General features: G+C 41.4%; 1 protein-coding gene across 1 annotated transcript in view; it reads right to left on the bottom strand.

Annotated features, from left to right (window-relative positions):
- Positions 1–245: 245 nt before the first annotated feature.
- LOC124775782 (esterase FE4-like) overlaps positions 246–12,098 on the bottom strand; it is a 139,492-nt gene continuing 127,639 nt past the window's right edge. Inside the window, exons 9-10 of the mRNA XM_047250612.1 lie at positions 1,945–2,065; positions 246–440 (exon numbers count right to left, since the gene is read on the bottom strand). Of these exons, the coding sequence (XP_047106568.1) occupies positions 287–440; positions 1,945–2,065 (275 nt within the window). The 3' untranslated portion in view covers positions 246–286. The remainder of the gene's footprint in view (positions 441–1,944; positions 2,066–12,098) is intronic.

Here is a 12,098-nt window from a genome sequence, read left to right as displayed (position 1 = left end):
GTGAATGATACACAAAAATATCTGAAGAATTAATTCTTTGTGTACATTTCATGCAAGTCTTACTGTGAATATTGTCATCAGCCATAGATGTATGCAGTGGAAGAATAAGTGTATGTTATAGCTATTATTCTCTATAGTTTAAAATGATTTAATATTAAGAAAATGGACCGTTCCACTAAGTGACGGCGAATCAAACGTATAAAACGCAGCATATCATTTGTTAATTACCAAAGTGGACCAGACCCAGTAACGTGCCACAAAATTTATATTCTGGCTGTTGCACTTCCTATGGCAGTAAACTGTGCCAGAAGTTCATGTAGGACTCAAATAATCTCATTCTTGGCTTCAGAGGAGCTGTTAGCTCCAAGTAGAAGGGTGACGATTCGTTGTAGGTTCCCCATTTTTCCGTCAGCAGTGAGTTCAGTTCTGGAGTGGGATTACTGCAAAGAAAAAGCAACATCATCAACGAATCGTGATGTAATGTGTTCTATCAGATGTACATGGTCTATCCGATACAAACCGCCCGACAAAAAATTGAAGTACAGACAAGAAATAATCTTACCTCAATGTTACTTAGCACACGATTACACCATCGTTAGGTATCTAAATGATTAAATTTGCAATTCTTTGTCACAAGTACAACGGCCGATAGTGTGCAATAGCGCTGATGGTGTTTAATGTTGCTACCAAGGCTGCCGGGGATACTCCGAGGTCACAAATGTCATGGAATAGCGATACGCACTTATACAGTTGGCAGTAATTACACAAGGTATAAAAGGGCAGTGCAATGGCGGAGCGGGAATTAACAGAATTTGAGCGCGGAATGGTAGTTGGACGGAAATCATTGAGGAATTCAATATTCTGAGATTTTCATTGTCAAGAATGAGCCTAGAATACCATATTTCTGGCATTACCTCTCGCCACTGACAACGCAATGATGATCGAGAGCAGCGACGTTTGCGTAGAGTTGTTAGTACTAACAGACAAGGAACACTGCATGAAACAACCGCATAAATCAATGTTGGACGTACGATGAACGTATCGGTTACGACAATACGGCGAAATTTGGCGTTAATGGGCTATGGAAGCAGGCGATCGACGCCAGTGCCTTTGCTAACAGCACGACACAGCCTGCAACGCATCTCGTGTGTTCGTGACCATATTGGTTGTATCCTAGACGACTGGAAGACCGTGGGCTGATCAGATGAGTTCCGATTTCGGTTGATTACAGCTCATGTTAGGGTTCCAGTGTTGCCCCCACCCCTCGAAGCCATGGACCCACGTTTTCAACAAGGCACTGTGCAAGATGGTTAACAGACTGAGTCCTGCAGCTGAACCGATCATTGGCATATGGTCGTCTACTTGGAGACTATTTGCATTGAAGGACTTCATTTAGCCAAACAACGATTTACCCTGGTCACAACTGTTCGCTGTTGGTTTCAAGAACATTCGGGACGAGTCGAGTGAATGATTTGGCCACCCAGATCGCCCGAAACTATGAACATTGGTCCCTTTTTTCCCTAGAAGGTACTCCTTGAGTCTTATCGAAATAGCTCGGCCTGTTTGCCCTATGTGCGTGCCATTACGTCAGAAACGTTTTTGCGTGAATCACTTCAGTTCAAATGGCAGCTCCGCCAGCGCGAGAAACAACCGCTGTCTGTATATGTGCGTATCGTTATCTCATGACTTTTGTCACCTCACTGTAGTTGTTCCGCGATGAACGCAAACTAGCGGTATATGTTCCTGAAACTTGCATTCTGATCAAAACTGGCGTCAGTATTACAGGATACGGTATCTGTGCCCTTCTGGAGCCTCTTTGCTGAGGTGTAGTGTGGCAGATGCCCCGGTAGCATGTTGATTATTTATGCTACTGGTATTTATTTGTTAACATCATATTCATAGTATTGCATCAGACTAAAGTAGACCAAAGAAAATTGAACTTACTCATACTTAGCAAAATTAGCCCACATTGCAGTCATCTGGTCGCTGAGAATAGCACCATCTGATGTGGGATCAAGTGAAGTCGAAAAGAACATGTTTATTATGTCGGCGGCGTGGCCTGCACCTGGGGGATATTAACATAAAACACAAATGTAACATTGATATATTTCTATAATATCATCGTAACAACATCTATCGCACATTTGAAATTTCGTTACTGATGATTGCTGTAAACTGCATTCCTCAGATAAGAGATTCTACACAAAGGTAGTTATGTTCTAACAGATGTAATAAAACATTCGAAATTAATTACGCAAGTGTCCGGAAAGCTTCATGATAATGAATTTATTTAGAAGTATTAGATAGCTCGTGTATCAATAATTAGTGCACGATGCATTATATTCATGGACATAATTGTCTAACGTAATTGTGGATAACGAGTTAAGATTTCAAAACCTAACATTTACATCTGTGAGGGGAACTGATTCGAGCGCAGACAATACCAATAATATAGATATTCCAGAATGAGATTTTCACTCTGCAGCGGAGTGTGCGCTGATATGAAACTTCCTGGCAGATTAAAACTGTGTGCCGGACCGAGACTCGAACTCGGGGCCTTTGCCTTTTCCCGCGAAAGGCAAAGGTCGCGAGTTCGAGTCTCGGTCCGGCACACAGTTTTAATCAGCCAGGAAGTTTTAATATAGATATTGTTTGGGATGAGGTGTTAGAGAATATTGTCGTTAGCTCCAAGCACTGACTGCAGTAATTCTGTGTAGTAATTTTGTTTCGACTCTATATTCACTTGAAAATGGAGTGTGTAGCTAGTAAAAGAAACATTTACCAGTGTTACAAGAAAATTTTGATGTGAAGTAAGTGGTGCGTGAGAAAAGTAACGGTGTTGGTTTTTTATCTACCAAAGCTTTTATTTTTTTCGAACAACAATATTGTCCCCTTCAGAGTCGTTCCTTTCGGCACATATATACCGGCGGAGTCGTTTTTTCCAATGTCGATAGGAGCAATGGAAGGCTTCAACTGGTAGGGCCTATAACATGTGTGTCACATTCCTTTTAAAATATTTTTCAATTTCTGAAAAAAAAGTCACAGGGACTCATAACAGGTGGTTAGGGGGGGAGAGGAATGTGGAACAACAGTAATGGTTTTTGACATAAAAAATTCGGTGAACGAAATGGCCCTGTGACATGACTTGTCTGTAGTATCCTTCATTACTCGATTCGAGCCTTTGAGAGACGTGTTTGTAAAGCACTTGGTTGACAGTTTGTCCTAGAGGAACAAATTCCTTATGCACAATACTACTACCGTCAAAAAAGCAAATCGGAGTTGTTTTGATCTTTGATTTGATCATTAGAGATTTTTTCGGTCGAGAGGATGTCTCAGCGTACCACTCCTCACTTTGCCGCTTTGTCTCAGCTCCGTGCTCAAAAATCTAGGATTCGTCACCTGTGATAACACGACTGAACCATTCGTGGTCATTGGCAGCCCGCTCAGTAATATCAACGCACAGGTTTCTTTAATTGTCTTTCTGCTCAGTTGTGTGGTTTTTCGCAGCAATTTGGCACAAACCTTTCGCATGTGCTAAACTTCTGTCAAAAATTGATGTACGCTGAAAGTTTTTAAGTTTAACAAGTCATCTGTCATCCTTATTATTAAACGTAGCCCTTCGCTTTTTCCGTCGGCTTTTGAAGATGAAGGTCCCTCCGAGCGAGAATCATCTTCAACGTGTTCTAGGTCTTGCAAAAGTACATTGTGCCAGCGAAAAAACAGCCACTCTTCATACATATTGTTCTCCGTAGGCCTGTTTCAGCTTTTAAGAGGCCACAGTTGCGGATTCCCCATGTTTAACAAAAACTTGATGGCATAAAATTTCTCCAAATTGCGCTGCTCCATTTTCATAATACGCAACAAAAACACAACTTCACTGATGGTGCTCTTAAAAATCATTTGATGACTACACAGAGCTGAAACTCAGACTGAGCTTATGTAAGGGATGAACACACCGGTCTACACATGTAGAACAACACAGCGTTGCCAGATCGCTCACAGTTTTGTCACTCTCATTACTTTTCTCACGCACCTCATACAGTATGGGTGACTACGGAAAGCATGGTTGATTACTGCTTTGTTTTGCTTTTCCCTCTCTTAGTATCCTGCGGCTCAAGAATGGAATGAAGGTGAACGATTAACGTCCAGCCGACGACGAGGGCATTAGAGGCACAATGTGGAAGTGTGGGTCTGAAATCGACATTGAGCTTTCAAAGAAACCATCTCGATGTTTAGGGACGCCACTGAGAACTTAAATCTCGACGACTACGATGGGACTTCTAGGCAGCGGTTTAGGGTGACCACTGCACCATCTCGCCAGGTAGTAAGAGCAGCATGTGTCAATGAGCCCTGTATGACAACAAGGTAGCATAACAGCCGCATTTATGTTAAGTGTTGACCGATAAGCTACTTGTTTGTTGGTGTTACTGAAATGCTTTAAGAGGGGACGTTCATGAAATTGAAGGAAAATATTAATCATCGGTTTTTTTTATGTGTCAGTAGAATTCATGGACAATAAGTTCACAGAGTTTCATTCAAAATACCAGAAAAATAATTGAGTTTTGTGACATTCCTGCCACGCTCACTTTCTGAAGCAACTTTCTGTGAACAATGGTTCCGTGTGTTACTTAGAAGCAAACTCGAACAGATACATCTAGAAGGCTGTGATTTATTCTCTTTGGTTTTGAAAATCATCTGTGTCTCTGTTCTGTATCTCAGAAACAATAACAACCAGCTGCTTTGTTTTTGAAGAAGCAGTTCCTGTTTTACCATATTTTAATTTCACTCAAGAGGTCTTGAGAAAAGTAGATTTACAGCGCCTCTCTGCAGCTGAAAACTCAGTTGAAAATCTGGTAAAGGAAAGAAGGCAGAAAACAAGAAACCAGAACAGAATCCTTGGAGGGAAAGAGGAACCTGAGTACAAATCTGGGGCCTTTTCAAGAGGTGACATAAGTAAACGCGTTAGGTTGCCTTTAAACAGCATTTCCTGAAAATTATGTTTTTTAAAGTGGATGTACATTTTTCTTCAGGACCTATGCTGGCCAGATCTATGAAATTTTGTACACTTATTTCTATCAACCCAATAAACATTGCCTCAAAAGGAAATTACGAAATTTGCATGAATTTTATATTATACTAAAATAATTGTAATTAAAATGATTAAAATGCTCCTATTAGATATACTCATGTGCATTACGAGAGTATCTTACTATATGCAAAGAGATTAAACTAGGAAAATGTTGACGAAATCTCTTCAACAGTTACCAACGAAAAGATACACACTTTTTTTCAATAAAATTTTTAAATTCTATAGAAAAGTTAAATATATATAATCTGATGAACTGAACAGTAACGGTGTTAATGTCACAAAATTTCATTATTCTATCTTCAAAATTGTGGATTTGGCGCATGTTTTAAATAGTGTGTGTTCTTCTTGAACGTCCCTCCTTAACAGCTAATGGTTTTCATTCTTTGTTTAGTTGTTTGGTTGTAGAGTAACGAGTGATACACTACATTTGTCTCACATCTCGTTCAGACAATGCCATGTTTGGACAGAACCACTCATTGTCACGGAGATACCAACATCAATTGCAGGATGTGCCGATACCAGCAAAATCGAACAGTCCAGTAGTAACTGCTGTTAATAGGTCTTATATTTGTTTGCCAACGCATGTTTAGTTTACTTAATGATGGATCAAGCGACGAACTAAACACTCTGACGTACATATTTGTGGTTTGAAAATAGTAGAATGAGTTTGTACACAAGTATCTAATTCTGTATGTCCGTCCTCTGAAATTACTGATAGTTACAATAATTTATTCTGTTATGACAATTAAGGAGGTTATTGGACGACCACAAAATTAAAAAACGACAGTAAAATGTGAAGTAAAATTTTATAATCTTAATTGGCCAGTGTTTGGATTCCTGTACTCCCTATAAACACTTAGAACCATCAAGAGAGCAGTGGGCTGCTGTCAAAGCCATTCACCCTAACCATTATCAACGTTAAGCTCTTACTAACATGTCTCATATTCGGCTGTTTCTGGAGGATAAAACAAAACAATCAATTATAAAAGCAAATAACCTTCTTTTCATTTAGAGTTTGTCCCTCCTGGCGGCAGGGCCCGCTTTGTGGATTCGCTGTGTCTATTTCGTTCGATCGTGTGCCATGTCTGGATGAAGGTTTGTAGCCTTCAGGTCGTTGTGCAGAGCGTCGTCCATCGTTATCTGGTTAGTCCCTCAGATCTCTTTCCCATGACTTCCACTGTGTATGCTGCCTTTGCAGTGGTATCGTCCTTTGCGCGCGGCACGTGTCCAGACCATCGAAGACGGCTTCCTGGCATTTTCTCCAAGATCGGTGCAGCCCTGAAACGTTCCCTGATAGTGTAACTCGAGACGTGATCCAATCGAGTGATGCCACCTGTCCATCTAAGCATCTTAGTTTCCATGACTCTTAACCGTCGTTCTGCCTCTTTTGTAGTCGGTCAACACTCGATGCCGTAGAGAGCACTAGGAAGGTTGTCAGTCCGGTAGATCTTTGACTTCAGGCGACCCTTAATCCGGCGATCGCAGTTGGCGCCTGTTGTCGTTCGCCACTTCATCCAGACTGCCTATGTCCTTGCGTTGACCTCGTCTGTAAGATGGCCATAATTAGAGACTGTTGAACCGAGGTACTGTAATTGGGCTGCTTCTGTGTTGGCAGCGCTGTGTAACGATTTGCATTGGATCTCTGACTGCGCTTTCTCTGTGGCTGGTTGGTCTCGTTGTTGGAAATTAATCGCCAGTAGTGTTGGGCAGTTGGAAGTTAGTCGCCAGCAGTGATGGAAGTACTGTTGGGCAGTTGGAGGTGAACAACCAGCAGTGATGAATGTTAGATGAGAGAAGTTAGCATTGATGGAGGGTCGAAGTCTGAAGTGTTAGCGTAGGCTAACGATCTGTACAGGTTCGACTTGGAGATTGAATATTATTCATGATTATATACCTTCGTACTAGATGTCAATGGCGATTTATATTCGTGTTTGAACTGGATATCACATTATTAAGGTAAAAAATGCATTATTTGGTTTGTAACAAAATATTTGCTTTGCTAACCACTTGCGTATTGGTAGTTAATGGCTTTAGTAGCTAGAATCTTTTATATAGCTGACAATATTGACGCTCGCTGTATTGCAGTAGTTGGCGTAATGAAGATTTTTGTGAGGTAAGTGCTTAAAGAGATGTATAAGTTACTGTTAGGATTTCTGTTTAGTCAGGGCATTCTTTTGAATTAATTATTTGAAGTCAGGTTGTATTTTTTTTTTTTTTTTTTTTTTTTTTGAGCAGTCTGATTGTGATGCGCTAGAATATTGTGGGTCTGTATCGACATGATAAGAAAAAGTAAAGAGAAAGTAGACTCATTACGTTCAGGTTTACTCAGCTGTTTCAGAATCAAATAACGTAGAAGTTTCATCTTCTCAGTCATTCAGCAATTTAAGTACACACACACTCATTTAAGTAAAGAAGTTTCAATTCTTAAACATTTCTACTCTTGGTAGATCTTCTCCGTCAACACTCATGGTTCCAACTCCTCGCGAATCTGATGTCATGTTCTCAGTTTTCTTTTCGTTGAGCCGAGGCTGTCGAGGCACATCGTGGTAGTCGGCCATTCCACTCTTGTGTATCGTGCTGGACATCAAATTATTCTCTGCAGCCAACATGACATCATCAGCGTAGATAAGTGTCCATCACTGTGGCATGTGCAGGTCCGATGTGACGGTGTCCGTCGGAGGAATAAACAGCAGTGGCGATAAGGCCGAGCCTCCTATTCTGAAAGTCATTTTACGCTCCTGCTGCCGTTTGGACATAGTTTCTCGGTTTTACAAACAGAAGCCGTACCCAGTTGGCAAGGTGCTTCGGCTTCCCGTGGTCTCGAAGCGCTAATCAGTTTAGATCATGTGGTACAGCTCGAAAGCCCTTCCGAGGTCTAGGAAAGTAAGGTGCAGTGGCTTGTTCTTTTCGAGTTATTTTCAACCAGCAGCTGCGCCTGATGGATTGCGTCAGTTGAGACACAATTTTTTACAAATCCGGCTTCGTTCCTAGTGAGCTATTTTGCGTATTCTTTCATCGAGAATCCTCGCGAGGATCTTTATCGCGTGGCTCAGTAGTCCTACTGATCGGGCGGTAATTAGAACACCCAGCAGAACTTCCTTTCTTTTTGAAGATTGATAAAGTGATGATCCGCTGCCAGTCTGCTGGTATTCTAACTTTGTTTTATGAAACGGTTGAAAAGATCCGTTAGCCAACCTGCCGCTGTTGCACTGCTGAGAACACCAATACTATGATGGGAAGTCACTGATGCCAGTGGCTTTCGCTCAGTTCATCTCCGTCAGAGCACCTCAACTTCAGCAATGTTAATTTCCTTAACTGGTCCTTCAGCAGCCGACTTGGTTGGTAAGAGTAAAAATACGCTGTAAACGTGTTTTTCAACTTTTTAACTCAGACATTTTCTTCTAATTTCAATTTTCCTTTATTTAAATTGAGGAAAAATGCAGGGTGACTTCGCTAAATGGGGCAAAACAGGAGGAAATATTTCTGGAGAGGATAAGAAGCAAACAGGTCGCACGGGCATATGGCCGAAAACGCATTCCAATGGAGGTACAACAACTTGAAGGTTGAAATAAGAGATCTTTTACTGCAGGGTCGGCCACGGCGTTCCAAGACACATACGTGCCAAATGCGCGAGCTGCGTGCCGGCTTATGCTTGGCTTTGCTCGTCCTTCTAGGAAATATCCGCTACAGCGCGACGTATCTTTCAGTATCTCGATATGGCATTTTTCGGCCGGCAAAACTCTCTTCAGTTCGGCTGAATGGTGGTATCAGCGCAGTTTACCCTTGACTATTTATTCACAGTATCAAGGACGTTCCCAGGTGCAGTGGCCGTTTGTACATGCAGAGACAGTCTAGCAATGAATCATCATAAATATTTAAAAATGAACGGGAGCGACAGAAGACACTAATGAGAACTCTGTGTCTATTAGAAGCCAAGACATACGTAAGACAGGCGTTCAGCGGTGAAAGTAGAATATTGCCAAACAAAGCAAAGTAGGCATAGGGTACAAAATTGTTCTGTCCATTGAGCACTTTTGCTGCCTCTTGTTTTTATTCCTTCTTCGCTCTTCTAAGAAGTTGAGAACACGGTCAAGAGACATGTGTGGAACTTTCTTACGATTTAAAAACCCGCTAATATAGAATTTATGAAGGAGAAAGGAGGGAAGGAACGAAAATTAGAACATCTGGAATTGACTACATACCTCTCATTTTAAGTGGGATTCAGTGCACACTGCCAGCAGTAAGACATTGCAAGGTGAGAAGCAACTTATTTCTGATCTCATATGGATGCATTTAAAGAGAAAATCGCACTATAGAAGGAACAAATTCTGACAAACACTGACAATCTTACATCTGTTTTCGAGCTGTTTTTGAGACCGTTTACCATTTCAGTTGAAAGCGCCACTGTGCATTTGCAGATTTAACTGATCGATTTTCAGAGTAATTCCCGTCTCAAAAGAAAATTCTTTTACGCTGGAACTGTTCAGGACATCTGCATTGTTTTCCTCAAGCAGAGTTTTCACTTCTCCGTAGCGGATTTTGCAAACTTAATGAATATTTCGATTATGAAGCTAAATATGTCACGACTACGTGGTAATTTGAGTGCAAAAATTTGTAAAATCGTTTGTCTCTGTATGCCGACAGTATGTACCAGATAAAATTTGTCGTATGTCTTCAGTGTGCCCAAAAATAAATAATACTGAAAGTTTGTTACGTTTGTGATCTATGTTGTTCAGGAATATGAAACAAAGTTGTACGTGGTGCGACTGCATTGCCGTCTAATTATGGCAAATTCGCAGTCTCCCCTCTTCCGCCTCCTCACGCTCACACAGCGTGGCGTGGGTATGGGGGAAGAGTGCATCCAATCTGAGTACTACGGAATCTCAGCCAGGGCACGACATGCGAGCCGGATTCTTGGCTGCCCTTGTTTTACATTGACTCTAACATCGGCAGCATGTACGTGTCCCACTGCAAAACCACAGTGCTTCGATTCCTGTCATCCATTCTACTCCCAGACGACGCTGATGGTGATGATTGGTTTGTATGGCACTCAACTGCGCAGTCATCAGCACCCGTACAAAGTCACAATTTTTACACAGTCCAATTTTCACACAATCCAAGCTAGCCACTGTCACGAATGATCATAGTGAAATGATGAGGGTGAGCACAAACACTTAGTCCCCAGGCAGAGAAAATCCCAAATCCTGCCGGGAATCAAATCCAGGACCCCGCGATCCAGAGACAGCAACGATAGCCACTAGACACGAGCTGCGTACTATTCACAGACGAGGCTACCTCTATAAGAGGCGGTATTCTCATTTTCGCCCTTCGCAACATTCGCCTGTGGCCAACGAAGGATCCCCATGCTACGATGGCAGAGACACATCAGCACCAGTTCAGCCTCAGTGTGCGGGAAGTCTGCTTCGTGGCACTAGTCATCCTTCCATAACGCCCCACAGGCGAAACACATCTGAATCGGTCATTTTAGAGACAACGTAATTCCATATTTTATGCAACATCAGTTATTTATGTCCAGGCCTCCTTTTTAAAGGTGGCATAGAAACGATGTAATTTTCATCTGCCTCTGTATGTTTTTTGCGTCTGTTAAGTTTGTGTTAGTTTTAGAAACAACGGAACTCTGGAGTTGTGGTGTTTCTAATCTTAACGTGGCATCACTGTTGGTTTTGTTGTTAGTGCTGTGTGATCTCTTTATTCCAGTAATAAGATTGGTCATCGTTGAAGAACTGAATGTCTTTTAGACAGAATAGTACATTCTTGGTCTTGATCATCTTATGTGATTACAAGGTGAGAGTTGATAGAAGTTTTATTTTAAAGTTCCGTGATAATGGAAAACTTCACAAACGAAAGGGGAGGAACGAAGCTGACTACAAGAGTGAGGTAATTAAAAGTACATGTGTTCAAGGAAGTGAGTACATAAACTATGCAGGAAGAACAATTCAGGAAAGAAAAAAAAAGAGAAATGCAATTGTCAGAAAGCATATTTTTCTAATGTTGATATATTTCACCAGACATCTTTGTTAGATTTAATAATTTCAAGAGAAAACAGTACAAGCTGCCAAAATTATGCAGTCGGTATATCTCGGTGTTCTTCACCAAAAAGTCAAATCAAATGTCGTATCACAGTCTTTATTTTTGTATACCTGAACAGAGAGACATTTGTAGGTTTGATAATAGAAGCATTTCAGTTTACCTAGTCAGCTGACGGCACATCAGGCCGGCCGCTGTGGTCGAGCGTTTCTAGGCGCTTCAGTCCGGAACCGCACAGCTGCTACGGTCGCAGGTTCGAATTCTGTCCCGGGCATGGTTAGATTTTAGTAGTTAGATTTTAGTAGTTAGATTTTACTAGTTCTAAGTCTAGGGGACTGATGACCTCAGATGATAAGTCCCATAATGCTTAGAGCCATTTGAACCATTCCACGGCACTTCACCTTGATTGTGTATCACCGATATTGTCGAAGCGATCAGAGAAAGGTAACAGACCAATCAGAACAATGTAAACATTGGAAGGCACGACGACGCGGCGCGGCGTCTAGGTCCTACCTAAACAAGCAATGTAAACAGTCGCTGGGATGTCAAGAACGTGCAATTCGTTCTACGTAAACAATGAATTAAATACAATTAGACGTTTTCTCTTTTACAACATTACCGTAACGAAGGTTGTAGTAGTAAAGAGAATCTAACATCAAATAAAATATGTTTCCATTAGCACAAAACCAACCAATTATCACGTAATTTGTTGTGCATTAATTACAATCAACTGTTTCCTCTTTTTACAACAATGCCAGTACGAAAATTAAGTTCCTACTATTTTCGTTTTCCACAACAGTACCGTCACGAAAATGACACCAACAATGCTTTGTTTCCTGTGACACTAATACTACAATAAGTGTTCAAAGTGCCCACAGTCCAGTGGATTTAGATGAGGACTGTGTGCTGGCCATCGGCGTGGACGAAAACGTCCGATCCATCATCCTGGAAATCATCTGTT

The sequence above is a fragment of the Schistocerca piceifrons genome, chromosome 2 (genome assembly GCF_021461385.2).
Source record: "Schistocerca piceifrons isolate TAMUIC-IGC-003096 chromosome 2, iqSchPice1.1, whole genome shotgun sequence".
In the NCBI taxonomy this organism is placed as follows: Eukaryota; Metazoa; Arthropoda; class Insecta; order Orthoptera; family Acrididae; genus Schistocerca; species Schistocerca piceifrons.
The sequence above is the reverse complement of the archived record's forward strand: the minus strand, read 5'-3'. Positions and strand labels throughout refer to the sequence as shown.